At 42.6% G+C, this 23,882-nt stretch overlaps 1 protein-coding gene across 5 annotated transcripts in view; it reads left to right on the plus strand.

Annotated features, from left to right (window-relative positions):
- Positions 1–23,882, plus strand: part of LOC106565077 (solute carrier family 12 member 5) — a 338,932-nt gene that overhangs the window by 276,594 nt on the left and 38,456 nt on the right. For all 5 annotated transcript variants that reach the window (XM_045691393.1, XM_014131710.2, XM_045691394.1 and 2 more), the window contains exons 7-16: positions 1,799–2,046; positions 2,768–2,979; positions 3,601–3,768; positions 4,297–4,395; positions 4,833–4,890; positions 5,181–5,355; positions 5,805–5,923; positions 22,531–22,629; positions 23,043–23,162; positions 23,774–23,878. In XM_045691393.1, the coding sequence (XP_045547349.1) occupies positions 1,799–2,046; positions 2,768–2,979; positions 3,601–3,768; positions 4,297–4,395; positions 4,833–4,890; positions 5,181–5,355; positions 5,805–5,923; positions 22,531–22,629; positions 23,043–23,162; positions 23,774–23,878 (1,403 nt within the window). The remainder of the gene's footprint in view (positions 1–1,798; positions 2,047–2,767; positions 2,980–3,600; positions 3,769–4,296; positions 4,396–4,832; positions 4,891–5,180; positions 5,356–5,804; positions 5,924–22,530; positions 22,630–23,042; positions 23,163–23,773; positions 23,879–23,882) is intronic.

A 23,882-nucleotide genomic window follows, 5' to 3' on the forward strand; every position in this document is an offset into this window, starting at 1 on the left:
ACTGTCCTGCAGCCCAGGCAGGAATGTCATAAACTTAATCTCCCTCTGGAAAAAAGCATCTACACATAATTTTTCCATGCTACTAAACTCAGCAAAAAAAGAAACGTCCTCTCACTGTCAACTGCGTTTATTTTCAGCAAACTTAACGTGTGTAAATATTTGTATGAACATAACAAGATTCAACAACTGAGACATAAACTGAACAAGTTCCACAGACATGTGACTAACAGAAATTGAATAATGTGTCCCTGAACAAAGAGGGGGTCAAAATCAAAAGTAGCAGTCAGTATCTGGTGTGGCCACCAGCTGCATTAAGTACTGCAGTGCATCTCCTCCTCAAGGACTGCACCCGATTTGCCTGTTCTTGCTGTGAGATGCTACCCCACTCTTCCACCAATGCACCTGCAAGTTCCCGGACATTTCTGGGGGGAATGGCCCTAGCCCTCACCCTCCAATCCAACAGGTCCCAGACGTACTAAACGGGATTGAGATCCGGGCTCTGTGTTTAAACCCTTTACAATGAAGATCTGTGAAGTTATTTTGATTTTTACTAATTATCTTTGAAATACAGGGTCCTGAAAAAGGGGCGTTTCTTTTTTTGCTGAGTTTATTTGGTTTGCAACAGTTGAGGGTTGCATAAGCCTATCTTTCTGCCTCTACAAACTGTACAACAATGTTATATTTTACAAATGTGATCTCTCCTGTGCCAGTAGGCTAGCTAGGCCAATACATAACGAATGCCATTCATTCATTAACCAGCACAGTGTGGCCTATGCAAGCCTATTGGATATTTATACAATTATTATTTATTTAAGTTCTTGTCTCTCATCATCATTGAATCTCTGCTAGCTAGGTACATGCCAATGATTTGTTTACCATAGCAACGTTGAATGAATCGAATTAACGACTGGATCAAAACATGACAAAATAACTAACGACGAGCCCGCTTGGGTAGCAACTTCAGAATGCAAAAACAAATGTACTCCTTAAAATTACAAGTCTGTTTGTTTGGTTACCACAGCAACTACTGTAGCTAGCTAGTAAACATGCTAGCTACTTTAGTGGATGTTGAACACATTTCTATCGGCAAATGAACACATTTCTAGTGGCAAATGTGTTAAATTATAAACTGGGTGGTTCGAGCCCTGAATGCTGATTGGCTGACACCCATGGTATATCACACCGTATAGCACGGGTATGACAAAACATTTATTTGTTCTGCTCTAATTAGGTTGGTAACCAGTTTATAACAGCAATAAGGCACCTCTGGGGTTTGTGGTATATGGCCAATATACCACAGCTAATGGCTGTATCCAGAACAGCCCTTAACCATGGTATATTGGCCATATACCACACCCCCTCATGACTTATTGCTTAATTATAGCCTCGGTATAAAAGGGATAATCAACTCGGGGCTCTATGCGTACTCTGGAAACTTCTGACCGTCACTTCTGCAGAGTGACCTTGACAGTCCTGTTTGTCACTGTTGGGTCTCTCTTTCTTGCTCATAGGCTTTGTCCTTAAAAGCTGTTTTATCCTTAAAATTCCTCAGTCAATAGGGAAAGGACACTATGTTATGAACACAGCCATATACAGACAAGGTTGGCAAACTTGGTTTAAGAGAGAAGAAGAGTAGAATTTCAAAAATGTAAACCATGTTGGCACAAAGAGCTTCAAGTCAATTGTTAGGACACATTCAATATCAATATATGTCCTATGTAACTGTCATCTCTCTCTCTTTCTCACTTTCTCTCTCTCTCTGCCCCCCACCCCCCTCCCCCTTTCCCCTCCCTTACAGATCTACATCCTCCCCCAGGCCGCCATTTTTAAGATGGAGGGTCTGGAGGGGGCCGAGGCGGAGGCGGCGATGCTGAACAACATGCGTGTGTACGGCACTATTGTGCTCAGTTTCATGGCCACGGTGGTGTTCGTGGGGGTCAAGTACGTCAACAAGCTGGCCCTGCTTTTTCTGGCCTGCGTCATACTCTCCATCCTGGCCGTGTATGCCGGAGTCATCAAGACAGCCATCGAACCGCCTGACTTCCCGTAAGGGCCCCTACTGTTCAGTTAGCCTGCTCCCAGATCTGTTTCTGTCGTCTTGTCAAGTCCTATGGTCATTGTCACATGAGAATGACCATAGGAGTTGGAAAGACAGAACAAACAGATGTGGGACCAAGCTACTCTTCAATATTGGGGCTGAGCCGAACTTGAGCAATGTGGGTGTGATGTGAATCATGTTTGATGTAATATATTTATTTATATAATTGTGGCCCATATGGGAGATTTGGGTTTTGAGACTTTTTGTTGCAATATAATTTGACCACATGTTCACCCATTTTAAGATGATTTGAAGTATATTGAAAATATATAGAAATGATATTCAATGCTCATAAGCAGATGGGTTAAATACGAATGGAACATATTCATCTTGTGTGACATTTTCAGTAGGGAGGACTCTTCTGTTCAATATGGGGACTGATACCCACAGACTTGTGCTAGCTCTCAACGCCAATGCCTAGTATTCGACTCAGGTGACTAACTCAGTCTAAAGTTGTCTGCATGGGCAGTTGGGGTTTGATTCCCGGTCGTCACACTAACACACGTAATGTGTAGCTTATGTTGTTCTTGTCGATAACTGTTCTGTACTTTGTTGTGTATTTGTACATTTTATGTGGACCCCAGGAAGAGTAGCTGCTGCATGTGCAGTAGCTAATGGGGATCCTAATAAACTAAACTAAAACACTAACACATCTCCCCTGCTGTGCAGAGTCTGTATGCTGGGGAATCGCCCGCTGATCTCCAAAGGGTTCGATGTGTGCGCCAAAACACTGGAGAGTGGCAACGGCACAGTCACCACCAAGCTGTGGAAGATCTTCTGCGATACTCCCTTCCTCAACGCCACCTGTGACGAGTACTTTGCCAACAACAACGTGTCCTTCATCCAGGGCATCCCTGGGGTCATGAGCGGCATCCTCAAAGGTGACCAAACACAGTTAACTATTAGTCTTCTTCTGGCTCAGTTGGTAGAGCATGGCACTTGCAATGCCAGGATTGTGGGCTCTATTGCTGCCAGAGTCACCAATACGTAAAATGCATGCATGTATGATGGTCACTTTGAATGAAAGTGTTTGCTAAAAGGCTAACATAATATTATATTATTATAAATACTATTATTTTGTGGCTATCTACTTATTCTTTCTAAACACAGTTACACCTAATAACATGCACTGTTCTGGTCCACCCACACTCAGGTCACTGTACCTACAGTACAGTACACATGCTTGCACACACACATGCGGGAAACACACCCGCGTGCTCTTGCAGGAAGCATACTGCACTTTCTTTATTTGCCGCCCAATTGTATGTACAGTACAATGGAACTAAAGGTCAAGCGATTATAATTAATATTCTCCCTCCTCCCTCCATTTCTCGCTCTCTCTCCAAACCCCCTCACTCTCTTTCCCTTTATCTCCCTCTTCCTCCTCTCTTTACCATTAAATTGCCCTCTCTCTCCCTCTTTCTCTCTGTTTACTTCTCCCTCCCCCCTCTCTCTCCCCCTTCTCCCCCCCCCCACACACACACACACACACACACACACAGAGAACCTATTTGGGAATTACCTGGAGAAGGGCAATCTGGTGGCCAAGATTGGGATTGCGACCGTGGAGGGCCCCGATGAAACTCTGACCAACTCCAACCGCTACGTTCTGGCCGACATCACCAGCTTCTTCACCCTTCTAGTCGGCATCTACTTCCCCTCCGTCACAGGTCAGCTGACAGGAAGGGATAATGCAAAGAGGAAGAGACACAGAGCTGAAACTCATTCCTCTCATCCTCAAAGGGTGAATTCACCAAGGGTTAATCTCAAGGAAAAGAGAGGACGCAAGGGATCGAGGGAAAATGCTCACCCTTTGTGTTGTTTTGTGTGGTTATTTTTTTTATCTAGATAGTGGAGATGTGTGTCAATTTATTGAAACATTTTACGATACTGTCAAAGATTCATCTGAAGTCATGATTCTTTTTTACACAAAAAGCAGTTGTTTGTCATTAGAAGGATCAATTTGCTGTATTTTTCAGTTGTGATAATTTGACAACGGAAAGTAGGTTTCAAATCGACATACACATGCTATTGTGTGAGTTTCTAAGCCCACCATTTGATTATCTGAGTTTTCTTATAGACCTCTGCCTGTGTTTTGAAAACAATTCTCAGACTGAAACGTTGACACGGCAAATGTGCAGAGGTTATTGTGTGAGCAGGAGTTTTTCTAAAGTGACCTCTCTTCTTGTGTTTCACAGGGATCATGGCCGGATCAAACCGGTCTGGAGACCTGCGTGACGCGCAGAAGTCCATCCCCATCGGCACTATCATGGCCATCACCACTACCTCACTAGTGTGTATCCTTTTACTGCTCCCCTTTCTGGACTCAATGGGCTAGTGCACTGCTTTTAGCTGTCGCTCACATGCCATCTACCAATAGTAAAAGAGCTCTATTTTATACAAAACCTTTTTATTTTACTTTTCAACATAAAATATATATTAGGTTTGATTGAATTGGGCCTTTAGCCTCAAGGTTGTTATGTTTATAATGATAACTCCATGAAAGCAATTTCAAGTAAACCGTGTTGTTCTTTATCTCAAAGTAACCGTTACAGAACAAAGCAATTAATCATTTACCACAATACATCAGACATAACCCAACAATAATAGTACTGTCGAACTGTGTACTTATGTAACTCTCAATGTGCAGACATAACAGAGATAAGTGAGAATATGTCCCTATGTGCTAGCAATGAGTGTGTGTCTGTCTGTTTTCCTTAATGTGACCTTATAGACATGTCCGCTGTGGTCCTGTTCGGTGCCTGTATCGATGGAGTGGTACTAAGAGACAAGTAAGTTATGCATAATGAGCCAAAATGTCTGCAATTGTTTCAAAATTTCTCAGTCAAGCTTTTCCAGTGCTCAGGTACTAGATGAGGGATGCTATACCTGGTTCGTATTCAACAGAAAATGTTTTAAAACAGAAATTACCACATTTACTGCAGTTGTAGTCCAGGTAGGCCCTCCCTGTTTTAGTCAGTTTTCTTCAGTTTGGTGTCTAATCAATAGGACCCAGGTAATTGTCTCTCCTCCTACCTTTCTTCATGTCTGATTGGCTGGGTGTCATGTCCATCTCCCTCAGGTTTGGAGAGGGAGTCAATGGCAACCTGGTCATTGGTACCTTGGCGTGGCCATCCCCGTGGGTGATTGTAATTGGCTCCTTCTTCTCCACCTGTGGAGCGGGGCTTCAGAGCTTGACGGGCGCCCCGCGTCTCATGCAGGCCATCTCCAGGGATGGTGTTGTGCCCATCCTACGGGTCAGTCTCAGTCATTCTGTTAACATTCTAGCATTTTACACTGATCTGGGACCATTTGTTTTCATAATTCTGTCAGCATTCAGCAATTAGCACTGATCTGGGTACATTTGTTATGATTATTCTGTCAGCGTTCAGCATTAAGCACTGATCTGGGACAATTTGTTATGTTGGTTTGTCAACATGTCTCATATCAGTCTCAGGTGACATTGGACACTACCACACTGCCTCACGAATTCTTTCATTCACATTCAATTTTGAGGGTTGGTGTCTGTGTACACTAATGATAATCCTCAGGTCCCAGACAAGGGTCAGGTCTCACGTGAGCGTGGTTCACTGAAAAACCTCTGTTACATCTACAGTACATACAACCTGCCTTGAAATAATGGAATAACTAATGTATGTTGTAACTCTATCCCCTCTAACATCTCAGTGTGTGATGTGTCCGCCAGGTGTTTGGCCATGGGAAGGCCAATGGGGAGCCCACCTGGGCCTTGCTGCTGACCGCCTGTATCTGTGAGATAGGGATCCTCATCGCCTCCCTGGACGCAGTGGCCCCCATCCTCTCCATGTGAGTGTCTATGAGCGGGACCAGGAGTTGTTCCCCACCACAGGACCTGGCCAGGGAAAAACTCTGGGTCCTAGTTACAGCCTATAACTAGGGCCCAGATTTTTTTCTGGTCAGGTCACATGGCCAGGTAAAACTCCTGGCCCTATTTATGAGTGCACTCATTCTGTACCAATATGGACTGTCTAATATGCATACTGTAAATATGATATATACTTCTGACAATGGACAAATTAGATCTTAGCACTTAAGATAAACACATACACTGAACAAAAATACAAAAGCAACATGCAACAATTTCTAAGATTTTACAGAGTTACAGTTCATATAAAAAAATCGGTCAATTTAAATGAATTCATTAAGCCCTAATCTATGGATTTCACATGACTAGGAATAGAGATATGCATCTGTTGGTCACAGAGACATAAAAAAAATAGGGGTGTGGATCACCAGCCAGTATCTGGTGTGACCACAATTTGCCTCATACAGCGCGACACAGGTTGTTGATTGTGGCCTGTGCAATGTTGTCTCACTCCTCTTCAATGGCTGTGTGAAGTTGCTGGATATTGGCGGCAACTGGACCACGCTGTCATGCACGTCGATCCAGAGCATCCAAAACATGCTCTGGTGAGGATGCAGGCCATGGAAGAACTGGGACATTTTCAACTTCCCGGAATTTTGTACAGATCCTTGCGACATGCGTTATCATGCTGAAACATGAGATGATGGTGGCAGATGAATGGCACGACAATGGGCCTCAGGATCTCGTCACGGTATCTCTCTGCATTCAAATTGCCATTGATAAATACAATTGTTTTTGTTGTCCATAGCTTAAATGCCTGCCCATACCATAACTCCACTACCACCATGGGGCACTGTGTTCACAATGTTGACATCAGCAGGTGAGCATTTTCCCACTGAAGTCGGTTACGACGACAAACTGCAGTCAGTTCAAGATCCTGGTGAGGACGACGAGCACCAAGATGAGTTTCCCTGAGACGGTTTTTGATAGTTTGTGCAGAAATTATTTGGTTGTGCAATCCCACAGTTTCATCAGCTGTCCAGGTGGCTGGTCTCAGACGATCCTGCAGTTGAAGAAGCTGGGCTGGCATGGTTACACATGGTCTGCAGTTTGCGAGGCCGGTTGGACGTTCTGCCAAAATCTCTAAAACAACGTTGGTAGAGAAATTAACATTAAATTCTCTGGCAAAAGCTCTGGTGGACATTCCTGCAGTCAGCATGCCAATTGCACGCTCCCTCAAAACTTGAGACAAAACGTGTGGCATTGTGTTGTGTCACAAAAACTGCACATTTTAGAATGGCCTGTGAATATGATCATGGTGTTTAATCAACTTCTCGATATGCCTCACCAGTCAGGTGGATGGATTATCTTGGCAAAGGAGAAATGCTCACTAACAGTATAGCTAGAGGACTTCAGCTTATACAGGCTTCATAAAGTCTTCATAATAATAAGAAGAAGAAGAAGAACTACATAAATGTGTTACAAAGCATCTGTAACGGTAGGTCATGCTTTATAAGGGGTTCATAAATCTGGAATAACTGTGTGACATAATCACCAATGTCAAATGTGACATAATCCACTGTGTCGAATGTGAAATAAACATGTGCTTTATAAAGGGTGACATGTTGTGCTGAAGGATGGAACACGCTCTAAAGTGAAGTCATGTTAGTCACATTACACCTAATCTCATTCCAAGACACTTCTGCCCAAATGCACGGAAGGTCTGGTGGACCAACACATAAAACTTGGCCTTCATTAGTTATGGTTAGGTTTAAAATCGAAATGGTGAAGTGTGATTCATCACTCCAGAGAAGGCATTTCCACTGCTCCAGAGTCCAATGGCAGCGAGCTTTAAACCACTCCAGCCGACACTTGGCATTGCACATGGTAATCTTAGGCTTGTGTACAGCTGCTCTGCTATGGAAACCCATTTCATGAAGCTCCCAACGAACAGTTATTATGATGACGTTGCTTCCAGAGGCAATTTGGAACTTGGTAGTGAGTGTTGCAACCGAGGAGAGACAATTTTTACATGCTGCTCACTTCAGCACTCTGCGGTCTTGTTCTGTGAGCTTGTGTGGCCTACCACTTCGTGGCTGAGCTGTTGTTGCTCCTAGACGTTTACACTTCACAATAACAGCACTAGCAGTTGACCGGGGCAGCTCTAGTCGGGAAAGGTGGCATCCTATGACGGTGCCACGTTGAAAGTCACATAACTCTTCAGTAAGGCCATTCTACTGCCAATGTTTGTCTATGGAGATTGCATGGCTGTGTGCTCGATTTTATACACCTGTCAGCAGCGGATGTGGCTGAAATAGCCGAGTCCACAAATTTTAAGGGGTGTCCACATACTTTTGTGTATATATAGTGTACTTTACTCAGTAAGGTCTCTCCCGTTGAATTCTATGATCACTCCTACTAAGGCCAAGTTTGAATGGTTGATACATATGTGCTGTGTGCGCAATAGCCTGGTGACGACGTTAGACCAAGAAACACTTATCTTGATAAGGAAATTGAAAGGGGCTTTCTTCTGGAAGTAAGTTACATGTTCCTCAGTACACAAACACACACACAACAATATAATGAGCCATACCGTGCAGTGAAGGGCCTAGGCAGGTCTTTGACACAACAATATACAGTGGGGAAAAAAAGTATTTAGTCAGCCACCAATTGTGCAAGTTCTCCCACTTAAAAAGATGAGAGAGGCCTGTAATTTTCATCATAGGTACACGTCAACTATGACAGACAAAATGAGAAAGAAAATTCCAGAAAATCACATTGTAGGACTTTTTATGAATTTATTTGCAAATTATGGTGGAAAATAAGTATTTGGTCACCTACAAACAAGCAAGATTTCTGGCTGTCACAGACCTGTAACTTCTTCTTTAAGAGGCTCCTCTGTCCTCCACTCGTTACCTGTAATGGCACCTGTTTGAACTTGTTATCAGTATAAAAGACACCTGTCCACAACCTCAAACAGTCACACTCCAAACTCCACTATGGCCAAGACCAAAGAGCTGTCAAAGGACACCAGAAACAAAATTGTAGACCTGCACCAGGCTGGGAAGACTGAATCTGCAATAAGTAAGCAGCTTGGTTTGAAGAAATCAACTGTGGGAGCAATTATTAGGAAATGGAAGACATACAAGACCACTGATAATCTCCCTCGATCTGGGGCTCCACGCAAGATCTCACCCCGTGGGGTCAAAATGATCACAAGAACGGTGAGCAAAAATCCCAGAACCACACGGGGGGACCTAGTGAATGACCTGCAGAGAGCTGGGACCAAAGTAACAAAGTCTACCATCAGTAACACACTACGCCGCCAGGGACTCAAATCCTGCAGTGCCAGACGTGTCCCCCTGCTTAAGCCAGTACATGTCCAGGCCCGTCTGAAGTTTGCTAGAGAGCATTTGGATGATCCAGAAGAGGATTGGGAGAATGTCATATGGTCAGATGAAACCAAAATAGAACTTTTTGGTAAAAACTCAACTCGTCGTGTTTGGAGGACAAAGAATGCTGAGTTGCATCCAAAGAACACCATACCTACTGTGACGCATGGGGGTGGAAACATCATGCTTTGGGGCTGTTTTTCTGCAAAGGGACCAGGACGACTGATCCGTGTAAAGGAAAGAATGAATGGGGCCATGTATCATGAGATTTTGAGTGAAAACCTCCTTCCATCAGCAAGGGCATTGAAGATGAAACTTGGCTGGGTCTTTCAGCATGACAATGATCCCAAACACACCGCCCGGGCAACGAAGGAGTGGCTTCGTAAGAAGCATTTCAAGGTCCTGGAGTGGCCTAGCCAGTCTCCAGATCTCAACCCCATAGAAAATCTTTGGAGGGAGTTGAAAGTCCGTGTTGCCCAGCGACAGCCCCAAAACATCACTGCTCTAGAGGAGATCTGCATGGAGGAATGGGCCAAAATACCAGCAACAGTGTGTGAAAACCTTGTGAAGACTTACAGAAAACGTTTGACCTGTGTCATTGCCAACAAAGGGTATATAACAAAGTATTGAGATAAACTTTTGTTATTGACCAAATACTTATTTTCCACCATAATTTGCACATAAATTCATTAAAAATCCTACAATGTGATTTTCTGGAATTCTTTTTCTCATTTTGTCTGTCATAGTTGACGTGTACCTATGATGAAAATTACAGGCCTCTCTCATCTTTTTAAGTGGGAGAACTTGCACAATTGGTGGCTGACTAAATACTTTTTTCCCCCACTGTAACAAGCCATACCGTGCGGTGCTAAGCCCAGTCAGGTCTTTGACACAACAATATAACAAGCCATACCATGTGGTGCTAGGCCCAGTCAGGTCTTTGACACGTTCACCTTCTCCCCCGCTGAAATATCAGCCACAAAATGGTGGCACCATTGTAACAGGTTGTAGTTGAGCCCTGGTCTCCAGCATGGGAACAGAAGAGGAATACGAATACTTTGTTTGAAGTGAGACACCTTCAGTCATTCATAACACATCCATAAAGACTTTGGTCATTCATAACACATCCATAAAGACTCTATATTGCATTACATTGTAATTACTTTAAAGTCAGACCCCTTTGGTCATTTATAACACATACATAAATGCCTTGTATCATATGATGCTGTACTTATTATGAAGTCAGACACTTCATTCATTACACATACAGTACCAGTCAAAAGTTTGGACACACCTACTTATTCAAGGGTTTTTCATTATTTTTACTATTGTTCTATATTGTAGAATAATAGTGACAACAAAACTATGAAATAACACATATGGAATCATGTAGTAAAAAAAAAAAAGTTGCCACTCTTTGCACACTCTTGGCAGTCTCTCAACCAGCTTCACCTTGAAATCTTTTCCAACAGTCTTGAAGGAGTTCCCACATATGTTGAGCACTTGTTGGCTGCTTTTCCTTCACTCTGCGGTCCAACTCATCCCAAACCATCTCAATTGGGTTGAGGTCGGTTGATTGTGGAGGCCAGGTCATCTAATGCAGCACTCCATCACTTTCCTTTTTGGTAAAATAGGCCTTATACAGCCTGGAGGTGTGTTGGGTCATTGTCCTGTTGAAAAACAAATGATAGTCCCACTGAACTCAAACCAGATGGAATGCTGTGGTAGCCATGCTGGTTAAGTGTGCCTTGAATTCTAAATAAATCACAGACAGTGTCACCAGCAAAGCACCGTCACACCTCCTCCTCCATGCTTCATGGTGGGAACCACACATGCGGAGAACCAAAAAAATGAAAATACTCAAATCTCAGATTTGGACAGATTTCCATTTCATGTCCATTGCTGGTGTTTCTTGGCCTAAGCAAGTCTCCTCTTCTTATTGCTGTCCTTTAGTAGTGGTTTCTTTTCAGCAATTCGACCATGAAGGGCTGATTCACAGAGTCTCTTCTGAACAGTTGATGTTGAGATGTGTCTGTTACTTGAACTCTGTGAAACATTTATTTCAGCTGAAATTTCTGAGGCTGGTAACTCTAATGAACTTATCCTCTGCAGCAGAGGTAACTCTGGGTCTTCCTTTCCTGTGGCGGTCCTCATGAGAGCCAATTTCATCATAGCGCTTGACGGTTTTTGCGACTGCAATTGAAGAAACTTTCAAAGTTCTTGTTCATGTCTTAAAGTAATGATGGAGTGTCATTTCTCTTTGCTTATTTGAGCTGTTCTTGCCATAATATGGACTTGGTCTTTTACCAAATAGGGCTAACTTCTGTATACCACCCCTACCTTGTCACAACACAACTGATTGACTCAATCGCATTACGAAGGAAAGAAATTCCACAAATTATCTTATACAAGACTCACCTGTTAATTGAAATGCATTCCAGGTGACGCTGGTACCTCATGAAGCTGGTTGAGAGAATGCCAAGAGTGTGCAAAGCTGTCAAGGCAAAGGGTGGCTACTTTGAAAATTCTCAAAGAAAAAATATATTTTGATTTGTTAAATACTTTTTTGTTTACTACATGATTCCATATGTGTTATTTCGTTTTGATGTCTTCACTATTATTCTACAATGTAGAAAATAGTACAAATAAAGAAAAACCCTGGAATGAGTAGGTGTGTGTAACGGTTGTCGTCGGGAATGGAGGACCAAAACGCAGCAGGAATGTGGATGCTCATCTTGTATTTATTTTCAATAAAGGTGAACACCAAAACAACAAAAGAAGAACTCACGAACAACAAAACAGTCTTGTCAGGCTCACACACGCAAAACAAGAAACAATCTCCCACAAACACTAAACCAAACACATACCCATATATAGGACTCTCAATCAGAGGCAACGAGAAAACACCTGCCTCCAATTGAGAGTCCAACCCCAATAAACTAGACAAAAGACTAGAGACCACATAGACCACATAGAACATTACCCAAAAACACGGAAATAATAAATCAAACGCCCTACTAAATAAACCACCACCCCAAACCACATAAAACAAATACCCTCTGCCACGTCCTGACCAAACTACAATAACAAATAACCCTTATACTGGTCAGGACGTGACAGGGTGTCCAAAAATTTAGACTGGTACTGTACATAAAGGCTTAATGATGGTGACACAAATCTATTAACAGTTAGGGAAATATCACTAACAGCTAAATCAAATAAACATTTCAACCATACATTTCCTTTTATTTTTAAATGTTTAAACAATACACATACATTAAGTTTTAAAAGTCCAGCAATGCAATTACATTGAACATTACACCGGGCTGTGAACATTGTAGCTTGTTCTTGAGCTAGTGGACGATTGGTTCTTGCCTCTCTGCCTGCTGGAGGTACTGTATGTTGGTTCCACCTTAAAGTAACAACAAAGAAATTTAGCAGGTCTGTTAGGAAATGCCTTTGTTACACCATCTGGATAAGGGCATTTCTGTGCTTTGGGGAGATGGGAAACTCCATTTGATTCATATTATTATATTCCTCTTTAATTTACAAATCTGATAACATGACTATGAGATGTGGCTGAATCTAGGGGGATTTTGTGTTTAGCTGAGACTGCTATCTAGCAAAATGTTCTTTAGCTAGCTAGCTAGCAATTGCTGTGAAGTCACTGAAATTATTTAAAATAACGATTGAGGTAGCTATGTAATCGAACTCAACACTTAACTATTACAAACTAATTTAAATTTCAATGAATAAAGGTTAACTTACTTTTTTTTTGCTGTCAAGTGGCACCACAGGTGGGCAGTTGATTTGCAAACTCATCACATGTGCACTTACTGCTCTACAGAAACACATCTAACCAAACAACAGTGAAGGGCATGCACACTGAATTAAAAGGCAACTACACTCAAAAAAGTTTGTTATATTTTTCCCAGACCTCAAACGTTGTCCCCTGATGTGGTTTAAGCATTGTTCTGAACACAGAATATCAAAGTGTGTGGAAACCAGCATTTTTTAAATCCATTTTTTAAATCCAAAACCTGGAAAAACTCAACCGAGAAAATGGAATTTGGGAAAACATCTTAACGTATTTTATAAGGTCCTACCTATGTTTTTTATCTGTGCATGATTGCACTTTAGAGTGTGTGTCATCCTGCAGCACAGCATTTTGTGGAAAGTTGAGGTCTGGTCCAATATTGGCTATGCAATGAAGAGGGAAAAAGGTTAAGCCATCCTAGAAATGTTTTACAGTAATATAATGTAATATATACAATTTAGCAGACGCTTTTATCCACAGCGACTTACAGTCATGCATACAAACATGTTTGCGTATGGGGTGGTCCCGGGAATATAAACCACTATCCTGGCATTGCAATGCTCTGCCAAGATGCATGACAAGTTTATAAATGCTTTGTGAAGCCTCACTTTAATGATTTCTTAAGCAGTGCTTATGCCACCCTTTATAAAACACAGATTTATGTCATATTTGACATAGTGGGTTTTTTCACATTTGACATCGGTGGTAACAATGGTGCCAGAGAAGAAGGCTGATGTTTACGTGTCCCCAACGATTGTGTTTTTTTGTTCATTTATTTGCATTGTTTGTAACTTATTTTTTTACTTATTTTGTACATAATGTTGCCGCTACCGTCTCTTGTGACCGAAAATAAATTCTGGACATCAGGACTGCGATTACTCACTACGGACTGGCAGAATCCTTTTTTTCCTTTAACGAGTCTGACAAGCCCGACGGCGAATGATATACTGCTTTCTCGGGAACAGGCCCAGATCCCTGTGATTTGCGTGAAGAGGAGGCAGAGAAAAAGGGGCCAGAGGGCAGGCTGCCTTCTGAGAATTCGTAGGCGAACGAATAAACCCCCACTTCCTTCCATTCTGCTCGCAAACGAGCAATCTTTGGAGAATAAAATCGATGACCTATGCGGAAGATTAACCTGTTAGGGCTAGGGGGCAGTATTGACACGGCCGGATAAAAAACGTACCCGATTTAATCTGGTTACTACTCCTGCCCAGTAACTAGAATATGCATATAATTACTGGCTTTGGATAGAAAACACTCCAAAGTTTCTAAAACTGTTTGAATGGTGTCTGTGAGTATAACAGAACTCATATGGCAGGTCAAAACCTGAGAGATTCCTTTACAGGAAGTGGCCTGTCTGACCATTTATTGTCTTTCTTTGACATCTCATTCCATTACAAAGGATCTCTGCGGTAACGTGACACTTCCCACGGCTCCAATAGGCTCTCAGAGCCCGGGAAAAACCTGAATGTCGTCATTCCAGCACCAGGCTGAAACACATTATCGCCTTTCTCAAGTGGCCGATCAAGGGACTGTGGCTTAGGCGAGTGCACTGGCCGCCCCCGTCTTTGTGTTTTTTCCTCTGTTTACCGAAAAGGAGATTCCCGGTCGGAATATTATCGCTTTTTTACGAGACAACTTGCATAAAAATTGATTTTAAACAGCGGTTGACATGCTTCGAAGTACGGTAATGGAATATTTAGAATTTTTTTGTCACGAATTGCACCATGCGCGCGACCCTGATTTACACTTGGGATAGTGTCTTGAACGCACGAACAAAACGCCGCTATTTGGATATAACGATGGATTATTTGGGACCAAACCAACATTTGTTATTGAAGTAGAAGTCCTGGGAGTGCATTCTGACGAAGACAACAAAGGTAATAACATTTTTGTTATAGTAAATCTGATTTTGGTGAAGGCTAAACTTGCCGGGTGTCTAAATAGCTAGCCCGTGATGGCTGGGCTATCTACTGAGAATATTGCAAAATGTGCTTTCACCGAAAAGCTATTTTAAAATCGGACATATCGAGTGCATAGAGGAGTTCTGTATCTATAATTCTTAAAAGAATTGTTATGCTTTTTGTGAACGTTTATCGTGAGTAATTTAGTAAATTGTTAGTAAATTCCCCGGAAGTTTGCGGGGGGTATGCTAGTTCTGAACGTCACATGCTAATGTAAAAAGCTGGTTTTTGATATAAATATGAACTTGACTGAACAAAACATGCATGTATTGTATAACATAATGTCCTAGGGTTGTCATCTGATGAAGATCATCAAAGGTTAGTGCTGCATTTAGCTGTGGTTTGGGTTTATGTGACATTATATGCTAGCTTGAAAAATGGGTGTCTGATTATTTCTGGCTGGGTACTCTGCTGACATAATCTAATGTTTTGCTTTCGTTGTAAAGCCTTTTTGAAATCGGACAGTGTGGTTAGATTAACGAGAGTCTTGTCTTTAAATAGCTGTAAAATAGTCATATGTTTGAGAAATTGAAGTAATAGGATTTTTAAGGTATTTGAAAATCGCGCCACTGGATTACACTGGCTGTTACGTAGGTGGGACGATTACGTCCCGCCTAGCCCATAGAGGTTAACCCACTGTTCCTAGGCCGTCATTGAAATTAAGAATTTGTTCTTAACTGACTTGCCTAGTTAAATAAAGGTGAAATATTTTTTTTAAATAAAAACAAAAGGGAAGCACCGCCGAGAGCTGCCTAGTGACACGAGCCTACCAGACGAGCTAAGCTACTTCTGTGCTCGCTTCGAGGCAAATAACACTGAAACATGCATGAGAGCACCAGCTGTTCCGGTAGACTGTGTGATCACGCTCTCCGCAACCGATGTAAGACCTTTAAACAGGTCAATATTCACAAGGCCGCAGGGCCAGACGGATTACCAGGACGTGTAGAGTCATGGCCAAAAGTTTTGAGAATGACACAAATATAAATTTTCATAAGGTCTGCTGCCTCAGTTTGTATGATGGCAATTTGCATATACTTCAGAATGTTATGAAGAGTGATCAGATGAATTGAAATTAATTGGAAAGTCCCTCTTTGCCATGCAAATGAACTGAATCCCCCCCAAAAAACATTTCCACTGCATTTCAGCCCTGCCACAAAAGGACCAGCTGACATCATGTCCGTGATTCTCTCATTAACACAGGTGTGAGTGTTGCCGAGGACAAGGCTGGAGATCACTCTGTCATGCTGATTGAGTTCAAATAAAAGACTGGAAGCTTCAAAAGGAGGGGGGTGCTTGGAATCATTGTTCTTTCTCTGTCAACCATGGTTACCTGCAAGGAAACACGTGCAATCATCATTGCTTTGCACAAAAAAGCTTCACAGGCAAGGATATTGCTGCCAGTAAGAGTGCACCTAAATCAACCATTTATCGGATCATCAAGAACTTCAAGGAGAGCGGTTCAATTATTGTGAAGAAGGCTTCAGGGTGCCCAAGAAAGTCCAGCAAGTGCCAGGACCGTCTCCTAAAGTTGATTCAGCTGCGGGATCGGGGCACCACCAGTACAGAGCTTGCTCAGGAATGGCAGCAGGCAGGTGTGAGTGCATCTGCACGCACAGTGAGGCAAAGACTTTTGGAGGATGGCCTGGTGTCAAGAAGGGCAGCAAAGAAGCCACTTCTCTCCAGGAAAAACATCAGGGACAGACTGATATTCTTCAAAAGGTACAGTCATTTTCTCTGATGAATCCTCTTTCCGATTGTTTGGGGCATCCGGGAAAAAGCTTGTCCGGAGAAGACAAGGTGAGCGCTACCATCAGTCCTGTATCAAGCCAACAGTAAAGCATCCTGAGACCATTCATGTGTGGGGTTGCTTCTCAGCCAAGGGAGTTGGGTCACTCACAATTTTGCCTAAGAACACAGCCATGAATAAAGAATGTTACCAACACATCCTCTGAGAGCAACTTCTCCCAACCATCCATGAACAGTTTGGTGACGAACAATGCCTTTTCCAGCATGATGGAGCACCTTGCCATACGGCAAAAGTGATAACTAAGTGGCTCGGGGAACAAAACATTGATATTTTGGGTCCATGGCCAGGAAACTCCCCAGACCTTAATCCCATTGAGAACTTGTGGTCAATCCTCAAGAGGTGGGTGGACAAACAAAAACCCACAAATTCTGACAAACTCCAAGCATTGATTATGCAAGAATGGGCTGCCATCAGTCAGGATGTGGCCCAGAAGTTAATTGACAGCATGCCAGGGCGGATTGCAGAGGTCTTGAAAAAGAAGGGTCAACAGTGCAAATATCGACTCTTTGCATCAACTTCATGTAATTGTCAATAAAAGCCTTTGACACTTATGAAATGCTTGTAATTATACTTCAGTATTCCATAGTAACATCTGACAAAAATATCTAGACACTGAAGCAGCAAACTTTGTGGAAATGAATATTTGTGTCATTCTCAAAACGTTTGTGTACGACTGTACTGCGAGCATGCGCTGACCAACTGTCAAGTGTCTTCACTGACATTTTCACTCTCTCCCTGTCCAAGTGTGTAATACCACATGTTTTAACCCTTGTGTTGTTTTAAGAGTCAAAAATGACCCACCACTATGTTTAACCTCTATGGGCTAGGTGGGACGCTTGCGTCCGACCTACTCAACAGCCAGTGTAATCCCGTGGTGCGATATTCAAATACCTTAGAAATGCTATTACTTACATTTTTCAAACATATGACTATTTTACACCATTTTAAAGACAAGACTCTCGTTAATCTAACCACACTGTCCGATTTCAAAAAGGCTTTACAACGAAAGCAAAACATTAGATTATGTCAGCAGAGTACCCAGCCAGAAATAATCAGACACCCATTTTTCAAGCTAGCATATAATGTCACATAAACCCAAACCACAGCTAAATGCAGCACTAACCTTTGATGATCTTCATCAGATGACAACCCTAGGACATTATGTTATACAATACATGCATGTTTTGTTCAATCAAGTTCATATTTATATCAAAAACCAGCTTTTTACATTAGCATGTGACTAGCATGTGACTAGCATTCCCACCGAACACTGCCGGTGAATTTACTAATTTACTCACGATAAACGTTCACAAAAAGCATAACAATTATTTTAAGAATTGTAGATACAGAACTCCTCTATGCACTCGATATGTCCGATTTTAAAATAGCTTTTCGGTGAAAGCACATTTTGCAATATTCTCAGTAGATAGCCCGGCATCACAGGGCTAGCTATTTAGACACCCAGCAAGTTTAGCACTCACCAAAGTCAGATTTACTATAAGAAAAATGTTATTACCTTTGCTGTCTTCGTCAGAATGCACTCCCAGGACTTCTACTTCAATAACAAATGTTGGTTTGGTCCAAAATAATCCATCGTTATATCCAAATAACGGCGTTTTGTTCGTGCGTTCAAGACACTATCCGAAAGGGTAAATAAGGGTGACGAGCATGGCGCAATTCGTGACAAAAAATGTATAAATATTCCATTACCGTACTTCGAAGCATGTCAACCGCTGTTTAAAATCAATTTTTATGCCATTTTTCTCATAAAAAAACGATAATATTCCGACCGGGATTCTGCGTTTAGGTAAACAGACAAAAGAAAATAAAGCATGGGGTCGACTCGGGCATGCGCCTAAGCCCATAGTAAGTACTCTGATCGGCCACTTGCCAAACGCGATAAAGTGTTTCAGCCAGAGGCTGCCTCGATATCGTTCAGCTTTTTCCCGGGCTCTGAAAGCCTATGGGAGCCGTCGGAAGTGTCACGTTATAGCAAAGATCCTCAGTCTTTGAATAAAAAGAGCCAAGATGAAACACAACTTGTCAGACAGGCCACTTCCTGCATGGAATCTTCTCAGGTTTTGGCCTGCCATATGAGTTCTGTTATACTCACAGACACCATTCAAACAGTTTTCGAAACTTTAGGGTGTTTTCTATCCAAAGCCAATAATTATATGCATATTCTAGTTACTGGGCAGGAGTAGTAACCAGATTAAACCGGGTACGTTTTTTTATCCGGCCATGTCAATACTGCCCCCTAGCCCTAACAGGTTAACAGCAGAGAAAACCCCTAAATTATCTTTGTTCGACTTTAAATTTGATGATTTTTCCTAGAGTGATCACAGCATCAGAAAAAGTGAAACATAGCCTTTGTTCATGTTTCCATGAAAGCTGTACATCACCAGGGTACAAAGATTGTCTTTGGGTCATTTTTGACCCGGCAGTTATAAAATAATTTACACACCACAAAACCATTAGATTATGTGTGCTACTGATTGAACTCAGACAAAACAAAAATTGTCTTGTGCATGTGCCGCATCTCCCCTCCACGACCCCACACATGACTCAAGTTCACAGACAAAATAAACAAAATTTCAGACAAAATAAACAAAATTTCAGACAAAATAAACATTTCTTGAAAGCATTGTTTACTAATGGGGAATGCAGTCAGAGGCTATAAGGTTGCTGCAGATGACAGTCCCCCCAGTTCTCTCTTTGCTGAAGCCATACGTGCACGTTTCAGTGCCCAACAGGTCATAGATCAGATTTGTTCAGATGTCCAGGATGAACAAGAGAACAATGATTTAGAAGAGGAGGAGGTATCTGAAGAAGAAGATGTGGAAGAATACAACCCAGAGCACGATGCATCATCTTCAGATGAAGAAGAAATCCCCCAAGTTGAAAGATAGACATTTGTCAAAGAACAGCAAAATAACATGGTCCTTGTCACCATATGACAACCAGGGCAGGATGACAGCACAGAATGCCATAAAGATGATCCCAGGGCCCACAAGATATGCAGTTTCCCATGCCCAGGACATCGCCTCAACATTCCACATGTTCATCACACCGGCCATCGAAAAAATCATCATGGAGATGACAAATTTGGAGGGTTTCCGTAAATATGGAAACAACGGAAAAGGATGGATGAGATTGACCTACATAGGGCTGCTAATCTTAGCTGGTGTGTATAGGTCCCGAGGTGAGGCTACATGTTGTCTATGGAATTCAGAGAGTGGAAGGGCGATTTTCCGTGTCATGATGCCACTGAAAGTCTTTTACACTTTCTCAAGAATGCTAAGATTTGATAACCGTGAGTGTTAAGACTACACAAGGGTTAAGCAGACCACCATAGTGCCTGTGCCCAAGAACATTAAGGTAACCTGCCTAAATGACTACCGACCCGTAGCACTGACGTCTGCAGCCATGAAAAGCTTTGAAAAGCTGGTCGTGGCTCACATCAACACCATTATCCCAGAAAACCTAGACCCACTCCAATTTGCATACCGCCCTCTCTATTGCACTCCACACTGTCCTTTCCCACCTGGACAAAAGGAACACCTATGTGAGAATGCTATTCATTGACTACAGCTCAGCGTTCAGCACAGTGCCCTCAAAGCTCATCAATAAGCTAAGGACCCTGGGACTAAACACCTCCCTCTGCAGCTGGATCCTGGACTTCCTGACGGGCTTCCCCCAGGTGGTAAGGGTAGGTAACAAGACATCCGCCACGCTGATCCTCAACACGGGGGCCCCTCAGGGCTGGGTGCTCAGCCCCCTCCTGTATTCCCTGTTCACTCATGACTGCATGGTCAGGCACGACTCCAACACCATCATTAAGTTTGCCGATGACACAACAGTGGTAGGCCTGATCACCGACGATGACAAGACAGCCTATAGGGAGAAGGTCAGAGACCTGGCCGTGTGGTGCCAGGACAACAACCTCTCCCTCAACGTGATCAAGACAAAGGAGATGATTGTGGACTACATCAACCCGGGCTGCAGTGGAGCAGGTTGAGAGCTTCAAGTTCCTTGGTGTCCACATCCCCAACAAACTAACATGGTCCAAGCACACCAAGACAATCGTGAAGAGGGCAGAACAAAACCTTTTCCTCCTCAGGAGACTGAAAAGATTTGGCATGGGTCCTCAGATCCTCAAAAGGTTCTACAGCAGCACCATCGAGAGCATCCTGACTGGTTGCGTCACTGTCTGGAATGGCAACTGCTCGGCCTCCGACCACAAGGCACTACAGAGGGTAGTGCGAACGGCCCAGTACATCACTGGGGCCAAGCTTCCTGCCATCCAGGACCTCTATACCAGGCAGTGTCAGGAAGGCCCTAAAAATGGTCAAAGACTCCAGCCACCCTAGTCATAGACTGTTCTCTCTGGTACCGCACGGCAAGCGGTACCGAAGCGCCAAGTCTCAGTCCAAGGGGCTTCTAAACAGCTTCTACCCCCAAGCCATAAGACTCCTGAATATCTAATCAAATGGCTACCCGCTGCTACTCTCTGTTGTTATCATCTATGCATAGTCACTTTAATAACTCTACCGACATGTACATATTACCTCAACAAACTGGATCCTCGGCACATTGACTCTGTACCGGTATCCCCTGTGTATAGTCTCGCTATTGTTATTTTACTGCTGCTCTTTAATTACTTGTTACTTTTATTTCTTATTCTTATCCGTATGTTTTTAAACTGCATTGTTGGTTAGGGACTCGTAAGTTAGCATTTCACTGTAAGGTCTACACCTGTTGTATTCGGCGCATGCGACTAATACAATTTGATTTGATTTGATTATGTTCACACAGTTATCCCACATTTATGAACCCTTTATAGAGCATGACATAGGTTTATAGATGATTTGTGATACATTCATGTAATGTTTATGAAGGATTTATGAAGCCTTTATGAGCTGCATGTTATTTAAAGCAGGACCGCGATAAGTATAATTTTTGTCTTTATCTGTTGTCTAATACTTGTCTTTTTGCCCAGCTAGGGCCATCTACTTTAAGTGCTGCCTGTCTTCCCAGTAGCCTACTTGGTGTGTGAACTGCTGACTGCTCATAACTTGCAGATGATTGTTGACACATCAACAACGATCAAGGGGCAGGGCAATTTGTGTCTTGTTTTAGTAATCAGTGGCTGTATTGGAGGGGGAGTGGTTTCACCCCTTGACTTTTTCCACATTTTGTTAGGTTACAGCCTTATTTGAAAATGTGTTCACATTTTTTCCCCTCATCAATCTACACACAATACCCAATACTGATGAAGCAAAAACTGTTTTTCAGACATTCTCGCTAATTATATCACATTTACTTAAGTATTCAGACACCCCCCCCATTTAAAAAAAGATTCCTGAACAAACAATTCACTCTACATTTTGCGTCAATATGTAACGTCAGTATGTAAGGCTATGATTTACTATAGTAACATCTGAGAATGGTTTTTATTTGGTTAAAAGCTCATAAGCAGCTTATAAGTGAGTAATTGGTGCCTTATAGACATACAACATGTTTCCAAATAAACAGAAAATGTATGTAAGCCACATTACTGTCTCTCTCGCTTTTTGCCATAGCTGAAGGCTTTGTTTCTGTTGTGTAGGTTCTTTCTGATGTGCTACATGTTTGTAAACCTGGCCTGTGCCTTGCAAACCCTCCTGAGGACGCCTAACTGGAGGCCACGCTTCAAGTTCTATCACTGGTGAGTCCCACAAAATCCCATCAAAGGAACGCATCCTGAGAGATGATACAAGGACCTTGAATGTGTGTGTGTGTGTGTGTGTGTGTGTGTGTGTGTGTGTGCACGCACGTGTCACCTCCAATTCTTGGTGTGTGCCGGCCCTTCGTCCAGCAGCATCAAACTGTATCGGGCGGTGCTGAGAGAAATGTGACTTTTTCTCTCAGTGCTGCCTGATATGCTCTGATGAGGCTGAAGGAGGAGCCAGGGCACACCAAGAATTGGAGTTGAGACGCGCGCACACACATACACACTCATATACATGCGTGCGTGTGTTTTTATACTGTTTAATGTACATGTATGTCTGCATGTGTATGTGTATGTGCATTCTGTACATGTGTGTATCTAATCCTTTCTCTGTTTGTGTCTCTTTACAGGGCCCTGTCCTTCCTGGGCATGAGTCTGTGTCTATCGCTCATGTTCATCTGTTCCTGGTTCTATGCCATTGTTGCCATGGTGATCGCTGGCAGTATCTACAAGTATATTGAGTTCCATGGGTGAGTGTAGTGCGACCCCTGAGACAGATTGGATTTGCTGGCTGTCTGTTTGAGTGTGTTTGTGGTGTCTGTGTATTGGGGGGGGGGTTAAAAATCCTATCAACCATCCTTCAGTCAAGCCAGTTAAAGGGGAAATGTTTCGATTGGGGTTTCCATTGTTTGGACAGTTTAGTGTTATGGCTTGCTGTGCTGAGACAATGGCTTGGGTTGCAATTACATGACTTGATGGTAAAGCTGGTTGAGCTTGGCTAACAACGACTTAGCATTCTGTCTGTAGGAAGAGATGCTATAAAGCAGACTTTTGCAGCAAATACTGATTTTTAAACAACTTTTTAAGCTGCGTTTTTTTAAAGACGCATGCTCACACAATTCTTATGGCTCCCTAAACCAATAGCCTACCAGACGGTGAAAATAGGTTAGACATTTAGATGTGTTAGAAGCCTGTGCAGTTGATTGAATAATAATGTTATAATATCGTCATTTTAATTTGTAATAGACATGTAATAACACATAGGCCTAGTTATTAGGCTTTTAATGGTGTAATAACTATGTAATACCATTAGTTGTGACATGATTGAATGATATAACCCTGGTGTTTGATTGTGTGACAGGGCGGAGAAAGAGTGGGGTGATGGGATACGAGGCATTTCTCTCAGCGCCGCCCGATATGCTCTGATGAGGCTGGACGAGGGGCCGGCGCACACCAAAAACTGGAGGTGA

This window comes from Salmo salar, chromosome ssa12 (genome assembly GCF_905237065.1).
Source record: "Salmo salar chromosome ssa12, Ssal_v3.1, whole genome shotgun sequence".
NCBI lineage: Eukaryota > Metazoa > Chordata > Actinopteri > Salmoniformes > Salmonidae > Salmo > Salmo salar.